The 13766-nt window shown below is 42.5% G+C and overlaps 3 protein-coding genes across 4 annotated transcripts; all 3 read left to right on the top strand.

Annotated features, from left to right (window-relative positions):
• Window positions 1–4045: 4045 nt before the first annotated feature.
• LOC139382706 (RNA polymerase II subunit I) lies at window positions 4046–7580 on the top strand. The gene is made up of 6 exons (XM_071126809.1): window positions 4046–4225; window positions 6275–6329; window positions 6494–6567; window positions 6699–6773; window positions 6945–6996; window positions 7137–7580. The coding sequence occupies exons 1-6, from the start codon at window positions 4164–4166 to the stop codon at window positions 7197–7199; spliced, it is 381 nt and encodes a 126-aa protein (XP_070982910.1). The 5' UTR covers window positions 4046–4163; the 3' UTR covers window positions 7200–7580.
• A 418-nt stretch (window positions 7581–7998) lies between these two features.
• LOC139382707 (peptidoglycan recognition protein 5) lies at window positions 7999–11444 on the top strand. 2 transcript variants are annotated; one of them, XM_071126810.1, is made up of 4 exons: window positions 7999–8115; window positions 8297–8492; window positions 8582–8700; window positions 8789–11444. In XM_071126810.1, exons 1-4 carry the CDS (start codon window positions 8097–8099, stop codon window positions 8959–8961), a joined length of 507 nt encoding a protein of 168 aa, XP_070982911.1. In that variant the 5' UTR covers window positions 7999–8096; the 3' UTR covers window positions 8962–11444. The 2 variants fall into 2 exon arrangements, with proteins under 2 accessions (XP_070982911.1, XP_070982912.1); XM_071126811.1 differs by having other exon boundaries at window positions 8039–8115; window positions 8300–8492; window positions 8789–9438.
• A 679-nt stretch (window positions 11445–12123) lies between these two features.
• Window positions 12124–13419, top strand: LOC139382611 (forkhead box G1c). The gene has a single exon (XM_071126718.1). It carries the CDS (start codon window positions 12124–12126, stop codon window positions 13417–13419), a length of 1296 nt encoding a protein of 431 aa, XP_070982819.1.
• Window positions 13420–13766: the final 347 nt, after the last annotated feature.

Below are 13766 nucleotides of genomic sequence, written 5' to 3'. Positions count from 1 at the left end.
GAGGCCTATGATGTGAAATACATATACAGTGCCTTCAGAAAGTATTCAGATTCCTTGACTTTTAACACATTTTGTTAGGTTACAGCCTTATTCTAAAAAAAAATGTTTTTTTCCTAATCAATCTACACACAATAGCCCATAATGACAAAGCAAAAACAGGTTTTTTAGAAATGTTTGCTAATTTATTCAAATCAACAGAAATGCCACATTTACATAAGTATTCAGACCCTTTACTCAGCACTTTGTTGAAGCACCTTTGGCAGCAATTACAGCCTAGAGTGTTCTTGGGTATGATGCTACAAGCTTTGCACACCTGTATTTGGGGAGTTTCTCCCATTCTTCTCAGCAGATCCTCTCAAGCTGTCAGGTTGGATGCTGAGCGTTGCTGCGCAGCTATTTTCAGGTCTCTCCAGAGATGTTCAATCAGGTTCAAGTCCAGGCTCCGGCTGGGCCACTCAAGGACATTCAGAGACATGTCCCAAAGCCACTCTTGTGTACAATCATAGTTGGCTGTGTGCTTAAGGTTGTTGTCTTTAGCACTCTGGAGCAGGTTTTCATCAAGGATCTTTCAGTACTTTGCTCCGTTCATCTTTACCACAATCCTGACTAGTCTCCCACTCCCTGCCGCTGAAAAACATCCCTACAGCATGATGCTGCCACCACCATGCTTCAACGTAGGGATGGTGTCAGGTTTCCTCCAGACGTGACGCTTGGCATTCAGGCCAAAGAGTTCAAGCCTGGTTTCATCAAACCAGAGAATCTTGTTTCTCATGGTTTGTTTCTTTATGTGCCTTTTGGCACATTCCAAGCGGGCTGTCATGTGCCTTTTACTGAGGAGTGACTTCCGTCTGGCCACTCTACTATAAAGGCCTGATTGGTGAAGTGCTGTAGAGATGGTGGTCCTTCTGAAAGGTTCTCCCATCTCCACAGAGTGACCATCAGGTTCTTGGTCACATCCCTGACCAAGGCCCTTTTCCCCAGATTGCTCAGTTTGGCCAGGCGGACAGCTCTAGGAAGAGTCTTGGTGGTTCCAAACTCCATTTAAGAATGATGAAGGCCCCCGTGTTCTTTGGGACCTTCAATGCTGCAGAAATCTTTTGGTACCTTCCCCAGATCTGTGCCTCAACACAATCCTGTCTCTGAGCTCTATGGACAATTCCTTCGACCTCATGGCTTGTTCTTTGCTCCGATATGCACTGTCAACTGTGAGACCTTATATAGACAGGTGTGCGCCTTTCCAAATCATGTCCAATCTATTGAATATACCACAGACTCCAATCAAGTTGTAGAAACATATCAAGGATGATCGATGGAAACTGGATGCACTTGAGCTCAATTTTGAGTCTCATAGCAAAGTATAGTAGTACCCTCCAAGCTCGTCATCAAGCTCGAGACCCTGGGTCTCGACCCCGCCCTGTGCAACTGGGTACTGGACTTCCTGACGGGCCGCCCCCAGGTGGTGAGGGTAGGCAACAACATCTCCTCCCCGCTGATCCTCAACACTGGGGCCCCACAAGGGTGCGTTCTGAGCCCTCTCCTGTACTCCCTGTTCACCCACGACTGCGTGGCCACGCACGCCTCCAACTCAATCATCAAGTTTGCGGACGACACAACAGTGGTAGGCTTGATTACCAACAACGACGAGACGGCCTACAGGGAGGAGGTGAGGGCCCTCGGAGTGTGGTGTCAGGAAAATAACCTCACACTCAACGTCAACAAAACTAAGGAGATGATTGTGGACTTCAGGAAACAGCAGAGGGAACACCCCCCTATCCACATCGATGGAACAGTAGTGGAGAGGGTAGCAAGTTTTAAGTTCCTCGGCATACACATCACAGACAAACTGAATTGGTCCACTCACACAGACAGCATCGTGAAGAAGGCGCAGCAGCGCCTCTTCAACCTCAGGAGGCTGAAGAAATTTGGCTTGTCACCAAAAGCACTCAAAAACTTCTACAGATGCACAATCGAGAGCATCCTGTCGGGCTGTATCACCGCCTGGTATGGCAACTGCACCGCCCTCAACCGTAAGGCTCTCCAGAGGGTAGTGAGGTCTGCACAACGCATCACCGGGGGCAAACTACCTGCCCTCCAGGACACCTACACCACCCGATGTCACAGGAAGGCCATAAAGATCATCAAGGACATCAACCACCCGAGCCACTGCCTGTTCACCCCGCTATCATCCAGAAGGCGAGGTCAGTACAGGTGCATCAAAGCTGGGACCGAGAGACTGAAAAACAGCTTCTATCTCAAGGCCATCAGACTGTTAAACAGCCACCACTAACACTGAGTGGCTGCTGCCAACACACTGACACTGACTCAACTCCAGCCACTTTAATAATGGGAATTGATGGGAAATGATGTAAATATATCACTAGCCACTTTAAACAATGCTACCTTATATAATGTTACTTACCCTACATTATTCATCTCATATGCATACGTATATACTGTACTCTATATCATCGACTGTATCCTTATGTAATACATGTATCACTAGCCACTTTAAACTATGCCACTTTGTTTACATACTCATCTCATTTGTACATACTGTACTCAATACCATCTACTGTATCTTGCCTATGCTGCTCTGTACCATCACTCATTCATATATCCTTATGTACATATTCTTTATATCCCCTTACACTGTGTACAAGACAGTAGTTTTGGAATTGTTAGTTAGATTACTTGTTATTACTGCATTGTCGGAACTAGAAGCACAAGCATTTCGCTACACTCGCATTAACATCTGCTAACCATGTGTATGTGACAAATAAAATTTGATTTGATTTGATTTGAAGTGTCTGAATACTTATGTAAATAAGGTATTTATTATTTTTATAAATTATAAAAAATAAAAAATAAAACTGTTTTCACTTTATCATTATGGGGTATTGTGTGTAGATTGGTGAGTTTTTTTTTTGTTTATACATTTTAGAATATGGCTGTAATGTAACAAAATATCAAAAAAGTCAAGGGGTCTGAATACTTAATGAAGGCCCTGTGTATATTTTTTACAATAGATTCTAGATCTCTGTATGTATGCAATAGTCCAATGCACTTGTAAATGACATATGATTAATGTCACTGACAAATCCTTACAGTAAAACAGAGCTAAACAACTCTATTGTATTCTGGAACACAGAACCCAAACCCACCAATCCTGATTCAACAGAGGGTGGCCCAGAGAGTCCCAAACCAAGTAGGCCTTCTAACTCTTTCGTATACTGTTGTAAAGTTGACACAATATGTGCTTTTCACATATATCTTATGGCATCTGTATTTTCATAATTTCTGTGAAAGGGAAGAATTTGTACACATCTTATTAGCAAATCTTTGAGCATGTATCAAATGCCCTAGGCCTGGACTGATCTCTCTCTCTCCCTCTCTATGTTCATTCTTCCATTCTAGGAAAGATTGTAGCCTTCACAGCCAAACTAAACATTTGTGACAGCTACCCAACTCACAGCAATATCCTGAAGTTTGCCAACGTCCTGGTCAATGAGGGAGACGGCTATAGTACTCATACAGGAAAATTCAACTGCCCACTGGCTGGCTTGTACCACTTCACATTGCATATGTCCACCTACGGCCGCGCCCAGTGTAGTATATTAAAGAATGGCCAGCGTGTTGTCTCAGCATATCACACCAGCCTGCCAGACAAGTGTTGCCAGGTAGTCAGCATTGGTAGTGTGATTGAGCTCACTGAAGGAGACCAGGTTTGGGTTAATCTGTGGGGGCCTATAAGACATGACATTTTTGCCACTGAAGACAATGACACTGTGTTTGTTGGGTTTCTTTTGGCATAATAACTTCATTGCATACTAAGAGGGTGTCCTGATATGTATTTATTTAGTGCCAATTTACTTGTCTTCAACTCCTCAGTGGTGTAATTAAATTGATAATGCATTTTATCGGTTAACAACAACGCATTTTTTATATTCTGATAATAATAAACACGGAATGACACACGCGTGTTGGGTGTCATTTAGTCCTCCACAGCAGTTGGCGCTGCAACTAATAAACTGCCATCGAATTCTCTAACATTTTGTGCGCGTGCGTCTTGTTTTCATCGTGGAAGCGGGAGACAACATTGCTAGCTAGCCAGAAATTCTGAGTTGTTCATTATATCGTTGATTTTTATTTGTAAACCATTTCAAATGGATATAGAGGGTGGTACATATGAACCCGGATTCGTTGGGATTCGATTTTGTCAAGAATGGTAAGAGCAGATGGTTATAAAGAAGTTCACTTAGAAAGTGCATAACGTCACTGTAGCTAGCTAGCTAAAGACTAGTAGCTATGAAATTGAGTCGCAATCCTTATTCTCTCTGACGGTACCAGTATAGTCTAAAATTGTATGAAGTGCGCGAGGTAATTAACGTGTTATATATGAAAATAATGGGTATAATGCCAACCCAGAGATAGTGGGGCACCTGTAGTATCTATGATAGATAAACGGGTGCATAATGAGTATCTGATTAGGATGTCGTGACCCTTAATACCTCAGTAAAGAATTGTGCTTGCTCTGCATAGATATGTGACGTAAGTTGTGGTCTTTACGGTCAATCAATTACGGTCAATGTTATCTTTACGGTCAATCACAAGTCTGTCTGATCATTTCGTCTCTCATTGACCTGATATCACATGAATCTAGACAATTGACTCAGTCTCACAACATAGACCAGACGTCTCTGCTTCCGTTTGTTGGTGTTTTAAAAAAATGAATATGTCATCATTCACATTACGAGTGAGTTCAAAATGTCTTTGTAAAACGTCAAGGTTTTTCTTTGAACATTTTCTGACCTCTTCCACCAGATCTAGGTGACGCTGAAGCATATGGGCACTCTTCCAAGTAGGCTGGAAAATAGAACGAGTCAAAATACACCCAAGGCTGAAAAATGACAGAACGTTGGCTAAACTGGAACACTAGCGCAATCCCATAGCAAATGAATGGAATCGAACATACACACAGCTTGTTTTGATTGGTGTGACGTTTATAATTCGTAATCCTCGAATAGTAAATTAGTAAACCTCGATAGTGACAAGTGTATTTATGCCTGCATAACGTGGAAGTAGGGAAAAATTGCAACTTTTGACTATTTCTGGTCTAGCGATCGATGACAGCAGAGTACGCTGTTCAACCTTATGCAATTAGAAAGAAGAGATTATCCTGATTAAAATTGTGCCCGACTTGAAAAAAATCTAAATATACACATTGCGAGATATTTGGCGAAATAGACCAGCATGCCTCTCCATAGGAAAACAATGGGGGGAGCGCAGCGTTCCAAGGGCAAATGGTATTTCGAGGCTAGCGTTGGATGACAACAGAGTAAGCTGCCCAGCCTTACACAATTAGACAGAGGAGATTCTCATGTTTTAAAATGGTTCCAAATTGAAAAAAATCTAAATATATACATTGTCATATATTTGGCCAAATAGACAGATACACCTATTTCCCTATAGTAAACAATGGGAAGACCTCAGAGTTCCGTTAGTAATTTGTTGTTAATTACATTTTTTTTTACGTGGGCAGGTCTCATTGCCAACAATAGCAAAGCAGGCATTGTGAAGTACAACATTAAGCTGGGATTAGGACATTTGGAAGGCGAGTTGGTGCTCAATAGAACAAATAGGAGCTGGCAGGGTGAAAAATGACCTAAATAAAGCCTGTTTTTTTGTGAATACTTCAAACCTGAGCAGCTGGGAGATGCAATGAGCTAGTTATCAGAAAAAAACTTTATTACAACATTTCAGGTGTCCAGCCTATACTAAGCAGTGTTGCTACTCTGATGCGGGTCTTTTTTATCTAAGCCCGTAGCGATTTCATATTTCTCCCACTGACCGCGGAAAAATAACCAGTTTTGATACAAATCGCCTTTCTTGTCCATGTCGCTAGGCAATGGAATTTGACTGAGAGACGTTGCAGGCTCTCCATCTTCACTCATTTGATTCACTTGTTTGCGTTTATCCGACAGCGATTACATTGTCCTCATACTTTATCCTCTTTTCCGTAGCGCTTGGCTTTGGGTTAATTTCTCTGACCCCATGTTAATATGTGAATATCTCTCGTCGGAGAGTTAGATGAGATGCAAGCATAATCCTTTACTCAGGTGTTACCTGTCACGACATCCTAATCAGACAATCATAATGCACCTGTTTAGCTATCCTAGATAGGTGCCCCCACTAGCGCTATCTCTGGGTTGTCATTATGACCATTATCTTAACACAAGCTAGAATGTTATAACAAAATTGTTTCATTCTGTTTTAGCAACAACATGTTGTATCCCAAAGAAGACAAGGAGAATCGAATCCTGCTCTATGCAGTAAGTGTGATGACATTCATATACCCACTCCAAATGGCTTACAGTAGTTAGCTAGTTTCATGCACTACCTTTATTGGTTGGGAAATGTTTGAGCTTTCAATTGTTGAAACAAGTAAATGCATGAATGTAGTAACCATTTTTGACTTTGCTGTGTATCTCAACAGTGCAGGAACTGTGACTATCAACAAGAAGCAGACAACAGCTGCATCTATGTCAACAAGATCACCCATGAAGTTGAGTAAGTGATCCCTATTTTCCACCACTTATTCTCAGACACTGAAATATACATCTGTCATGGGAAATTAAGTAATTTGTCTCATCTTTCTCACCCCTTTCTCTTCTCTCTCTCTCTCTCTCTTCTCTCCTCAGTGAGCTGACGCAGATAATTGCAGATGTGTCTCAGGATCCAACGCTACCCCGGACAGAGGATCACCCCTGCCCAAAGTGAGAGTGGCCAACACTCACACACACTCGAACAAACACTCTCTTTATCTTCCTCCTTTAGCTCTCTGAAATCAGGCAATTTTTCCACACTTTTTCGATTCACAAACATCTCTATCAATTCAAAATAACTTCCAAATAAATCTAACATTGATCTCTTTTCTCTCTTTTCAGGTGCGGTCACAAGGAGGCAGTGTTTTTCCAGTCCCACAGTATGAAGGCTGAGGTGCGTTGCTATTTTTTCATCATTGAACATTCTCTGTCCCCAAAGAGTTAGCCAAATATAGAAATACTAGAGTCCACTGAGCCATATGGATACATTAATATGTGGTGTATATGAAAGTAACTGCTTTATTTTCTATGTAGGATGCCATGAGGCTGTACTATGTCTGCACGGCCCCTCACTGTGGACACCGCTGGACGGAGTGAAGAAGAGGTCAGATGTATGCATCCACAGCGTCTGCTGTCACCCAACAGGCTAATGTGTCTCACTGGTTCACTATGGCTTAAATCAGAATGACTGATCGTTATGTGGGTCTAAGATACTCAGCCAAATCAGAAACTTTATTTACAGGAATACTAACTTTTTGTGTTAGTTCTTCATCATCTTGTTGGTGTGACCGTCGTGGAACTGCTAAGATTTGTATGGACCACTTAAATCCCATGTATTACCTTGTTGTGGAGGAACACCTAACTGTTGGGACATTGTGTTAATAATGTATTAGCTCTAGTACTTTTTTCAGGTATTTGTCTTATTATTATTTTTTTTGAACTGGGAGAAATAAAATAAAAAATACAACTTTTGTTAAATGCTTCTGATTTCTTTCAAAAAGACTTCTCTAAAACTGTGGATGCCACTGTTGTATATATTAAATATTTCCTGAATTACCGTGGTTACACAATCCCGTGAACCAATCTCTGTTGCAATACTTGCCATCCCAAAAGAGCTGAAATAGAGATGGTTAAAAAAGTATTGTGTTTTATAACTGGGCATATGAAATGTTCCTCTTTAGTGGTGTGGCTTCGACTTCTCTTTTTTTCTAGGCCTACCTGTTTGGCCACTGAAGTGTATTTCCCAATGTGTGTATTTTTCAGTTGTTTTCAGACCCACTGAGAGTTGGTGTCATTGAGAAACGCATGACTAATGTGATTGGCATGCACGTGAAAGGAAAGTACGCAAAACATGTAATAACCCGCTGGAGAAACAGTCCACACCCCCTTTAACAATATGTTGTTAACAACTTATTCTAAGAAACGTCAAGGAAACTTGCTCTTTTAAATGGCATCTAGCAACTAAATCAAAAGCAAGTCTGGATAATATAATACATGGATTTAAGAGTCACTGGTAAGGAAGTACCTATGAGTTCTATCGAAAGGTAATGATTAAGTTTTCTGATAATTCTTTGAGGACTAGGTATGATACTTTGTTATGAATGGGTAAACGAAAGTGAATTGTTAGGTCTATAGTTTGGATATGGAACACCATAGATTTACTGTGGTTTGTTAACCATATGCATGCATTTCAGTAGAGGTGGTTACTCGGGAACAGTGGGGAGCAGTAGCCCCTCGATGCCGGGAGACCCTCAAGTGTCCTGCTCAAAGAGTTGTCATACACCACACTGCACTGTTGCACTGCAGGGGCATCCGAGAATGTATGGACCAGCTCATCCACATACAGACAATGCATATGCAGGATAGGAACTTTGATGACATTGGATACAAGTGAGTGACCTCTCCTTTCCTGGTGTTTTCTATCATTCATTGTGTCAGGATAATACTAAATGGAAATAACTGTTTTCTTGCATTTGCAGCTTTCTTATTGGGGGAGATTGCACAGTGTATGAGGGCCGAGGCTGGGGTGTTGTGGGTGCACATACCAAGGACAATAACTGTGACTCTTTGGGCATTGCCTTCATGGGCAACTTCAACAGTAAGAAACACAATATTGGACTTTTCATATCCAAGTCATTACAGTGTGTAAGGCATTGATGCCAATGGGTTCCGCTTCTCTGTTTCAGATGAGAGCCCTAGTCCAGCAGCCCTGTCATCTGTTAAACAGCTCCTGCAGTGTGGTGTTTCCCAGGGGCATTTGCACCCTGGATTTACCCTGCTTGGGCATAGAGACTTGGGGGACACTGAATGTCCTGGGGAGAGACTATATGCTGCACTAAAACATCTAAAATTTCCCTAAACATAACCTCTTCCACAGGCTCAATTGCTACTGGTTCGACAGAGAAAGTGAGTCGGTGGTGAAAGAGAATACCCTGAACAGCACACTTAACATTTTGGGACTTCCTTGTGTGTTTTTAAACCACTAGATGGGGCAATGACGCTTTATTGTAGCCATGGCCTAAAATGCATACTCTTTTTTTCACAAGCATTTCACTAGACCCGCAATAACATCTGCTAAACACTTGTATGTGACCAATAAAATTTGATTTGATAATGGGGTTTCCCAAACCCAGTCCTGGGGCCCCCCTGGGTGCACGTTTTGTTTTTGCCCTAGCACTACACAGCTGATTCAAATGACCAACTCACCATCAAGCTTTGATTATTTGAATCAGCTGTGTAGTGGACCATTAGACCACTTTATATATCTGTGTTTTGTAGAGGACATACAGTGGGGGGAGTATTTGATCCCCTGCTGATTTTGTACATTTGCCCACTGACAAAGAAATTATCAGTCTATAATTTTAATAGTAGGTTTATTTGAACGGTGAAAGACAGAATAACAACAAAAACATCCAGAAAAAGCATGTAAAAAATGTTATAAATTGATTTGCATTTTAATGAGGGAAATAAGTATTTGACCCCCTCTCAATCAGAAAGATTTCTGGCTCCCAGGTGTCTTTTATACAGGTAACGAGCTGAGATTAGGAGCACACTCTTAAAGGGAGTGCTCCTAATCTCAGTTTGTTACCTGTATAAAAGACACCTGTCCACAGAAGCAATCAATCAATCAGATTCCAAACTCTCCACCAAGGACAAGACCAAAGAGCTCTCCAAGGATGTCAGGGACAAGATTGTAGACATACACAAGGGTGGAATGGGCTACAAGACCATCGCCAAGCAGCTTGGTGAGAAGGTGACAACAGTTGGTGCAATTATTCGCAAATGGAAGAAACACAAAAGAACTGTCAATCTCCCTCGGCCTGGGGCTCCATGCAAGATCTCACCTCGTGGAGTTGCAATGATCATGGGAACGGTGAGGAATCAGCCCAGAACTACACGGGAGGATCTTGTCAATGATCTCAAGGCAGCTGGGACCATAGTCACCAAGAAAACAATTGGTAACCCACTACGCCGTGAAGGACTGAAATCCTGCAGGGCCCCAAGGTCCCCCTGCTCAAGAAAGCACATATACATGCCCGTCTGAAGTTTGCCAATGAACATCTGAATGATTCAGAGGACAACTGAGTGATAGTGTTGTGGTAAGATGAGACCAAATGGAGCTCTTTGGCATCAACTCAACTCGCCATGTTTGGAGGAGGAGGAATGCTGCCTATGACCCCAAGAACCATCCCCACCGTCAAACATGGAGGTGGAAACATGCTTTGGGGGTGTTTTTCTGCTAAGGGGACAGGACAACTTCACCGCATCAAAGGGACGATGGACGGGGCCATGTACCGTCAAATCTTGGGCGAGAACCTCCTTCCCTCAGCCAGGGCATTGAAAATGGGTCGTGGATGGGTATTCCAGCATGACAATGACCCAAAACACACGGCCAAGGCAACAAAGGAGTGGCTCAAGAAGAAGCACATTAAGGTCCTGGAGTGGCCTAGCCAGTCTCCAGACCTTAATCCCATAGAAAATCTGTGGAGGGAGCTGAAGGTTCGAGTTGCCAAACGTCAGCCTCGCAACTTTAATGACTTGGAGAAGATCTGCAAAGAGGAGTGGGACAAAATCCCTCCTGAGATGTGTGCAAACCTGGTGGCCAACTACAAGAAACATCTGACCTCTGTGATTGCCAACAAGGGTTTTGCCACCAAGTACTAAGTCATGTTTTGAAGAGGGGTCAAATACTTATTTCCCTCATTAAAATGCAAATCAATTTATAACATTTTTGACAAGCGTTTTTCTGGATTTATTTTGCTATTCTGTCTCTCACTGTTCAGATAAACCTACCATTAAAATTATAGACTGATCATTTCTTTGTCAGTGGGCAAATGTACAAAATCAGCAGGGGATCAAATACTTTTTTCCCTCACTGTACGTGGGCAATGTACAGTTTGTCTGATTTGGCAATTGATGTGCAAGCAGCTTCAGGAATCTGTTGTAAATCGCCACCCATTCAGTGTAATTGTAGAGGCAAAATATTAAGGTTGTAAAATGCGCCTGTTTAGATTAGGCTAAACATTATATATTTGGGTATTCACATAAAATTGTCCACATACCATTATGTTCCTTTTTCTATGAGTGTGCTGCTATAAGGTGTTCTAGGAAATAAGAACTGAGAAGGGTGTACGGGTAACTTACACTGAGTAAATAAAAATATGCTGCTGAACAAGTACAAACTATTGACATAACTGGATGGGATTTCCATTTTGGGTGGCCAAAATATCTTGTCCTGACTTGCTGTTTTGTCCTGAATGAGTTTAAGCTTTTGGGTTGATTTGAAATGGCTTCTCAAATCACTAAACAAATCAAATAAAACAATTTGTCAAAGATAGAAAAGCTGTAGATGTTTCAACATTGTAAGCTATGCGTATTTCCAAACAAGTGAACACTTGTATTGCATGATGGAGTATTAAAGGGGACCCCATATCAAATTGAGAAAATAGAGATGGTGAAACATAAATGCTGCTTCATACTGTGTGCCTTGATGTTGCAACACATCTTACCTGTCAACTGTTGTGCAGGAAGCTGCATGCTCTCCAGCCAGACGTCTAGGCTACACAATCTGCCCCGCAACTATGTCTCGTTTAAGTTCTCCGCTTGTTTACTTACTTTACGAGTTTACCTACTCCTAAATTACTTACACACCTTCACCTAATTCGGCTTTGATGGGCTGTTTGCCAGGTTATTGTGTAAACAGACGGAAAGGAGTGGAGAGAGGCGTTCCCAGAGGGCGAAACGCAGGTGAGAGGTTTGAGTTTCACGCTCCTCGGGAAGTGTTATAATTGAACCTGGGAGTTCATCTGCCAGTCAGTGAAATTGGCAGCGCACTAAACTAATCGCAAAGTTTGTAGTATACGGCTTGTGTGACTATGCATGTTTGGATCAGGATTGTTGAGCAGGAGTTTAAGCACGAGTGGCGCATTTTGTCTTTGGCACCCCAAGACGACGTGCGTATTATTTCGTGGATTTAGACGTTCCTTCTCTTCAGACTGCCAGACGCCGCGGGAAGTGGGTGATGTTGAACATGGAGGATTTGAAAGCTCCTGTCAGATTTTTCCACAAGTCTTCATTCAGCATCAGCAGCCTGCTGTTTCGACGAGAGGGAGTGATGAGTGATGACGGTGCCGTGCTGGATGGGCATCTTTCCAGAAAACACATTTCTTCGGGGCCATCTACTAGGCCTAAAGAAGTTTGTGCTCAAGATGGAACATATGATTTACATGGAGACAAGAATTGTCATAAAGAATGCGCAGTCCAAGAAGACAAACGACTCTCCAGAAATGGAGGAAGGGAATACGTTGAAGATACCGATGGAGTGGGAGAGGTGAAGACATCTGGAGGAGTAGAGGGAAAAGCTAAACCGGAGAAACCTCCTTTCAGCTATAACGCGTTGATAATGATGGCTATTCGCCAGAGCCCGGAGCGAAGGCTTACCCTCAACGGCATTTACGAGTTCATCATGGGCAACTTCCCTTACTATCAAGAAAATAGACAAGGATGGCAGAATTCAATCCGACATAACCTGAGTTTGAACAAGTGCTTCGTCAAAGTACCTCGCCATTATGATGACCCAGGCAAAGGCAACTACTGGATGCTTGACCCTTCAAGCGAGGACGTGTTCATAGGTGGCACAACTGGTAAACTCCGGCGCCGTTCCACGGCGGGCACCCAGACAAAGCTGGCAATAAAACGGGGTGCCCGTTTGACCTCCACCACTGCCGCCGGGCTGGCGTTCACCGGGTCCTTTTATTGGCCGGTGCCATCGTTTCTAAACCTTCAACCTCCTGCGAACTCACACCCGGGCATGGGGTCATGTGTAGGGCCCAATCACTCCAACTATGCCACCTCGATCCTTTCTCAACGGTCACACCACATGAGTGCCATAAATGCTGGAGCGGACCGACTTTTCCAAACAAACCAGGAGTCATCGTATTTTGGCATGGGTGCAGGCGCGCAATACCGTCGTCATCACCAAATGAGCGCAGCCTCCACATTCGCCTCTTCATCGTTGCCATGCACTTTGTCTCTCCCTAACCCTTGTTCCTTTAACTTGCTCAACCGACAAGCTAGTTATTTTTACTCGCATCACCAGGTACCCCACCCGGCGACATTCAATACATGGTGCCAGGATGAGTACCCCCCAACCAAGGCATCTCCAGCCGGACCCATTTACTCCGGAAAAAATGGGCCATCGGATTGCTTGGGGAGTTTGTGTGCGGAGTTCCCTAATTATTTTCCCTCAATCAGCCCCATGAGCTCCCTCAACACCAATCTTTCTTGGGATGCAGGGAAATTACCATATTTAAATTAAAAACGTCAGTTTCTCTTTATGGATTAAATCTTACTAACGTCTACCAATGCTGCGAAATGTATTCAAATAATTTATGTGAGTTTGCTATTTCCCAAATAAGCATATCTGTCTTTGGACAGAAAACAATTATTTAATATTTTTTAAATAATTGCCACTCACGCTTTAATGTGCAATTTAATCTAAACGTATCAACAACAAAAAAATGCCATTCGCCATTAAAATTGTTTTCAGTGCAACAGCCTATAATAATGTTGTATTATTTCACGAATAATTAATGGTCAATATTTGTGGTGCGTTCAGATCATTAAAAAAAATATATTTCTTTCGTTAGTATTTTATTTTGTATT

The sequence above is a fragment of the Oncorhynchus clarkii genome, chromosome 24 (genome assembly GCF_045791955.1).
Source record: "Oncorhynchus clarkii lewisi isolate Uvic-CL-2024 chromosome 24, UVic_Ocla_1.0, whole genome shotgun sequence".
Lineage (NCBI taxonomy): Eukaryota > Metazoa > Chordata > Actinopteri > Salmoniformes > Salmonidae > Oncorhynchus > Oncorhynchus clarkii.
This window is presented reverse-complemented; position numbering and strand designations above follow the sequence as displayed.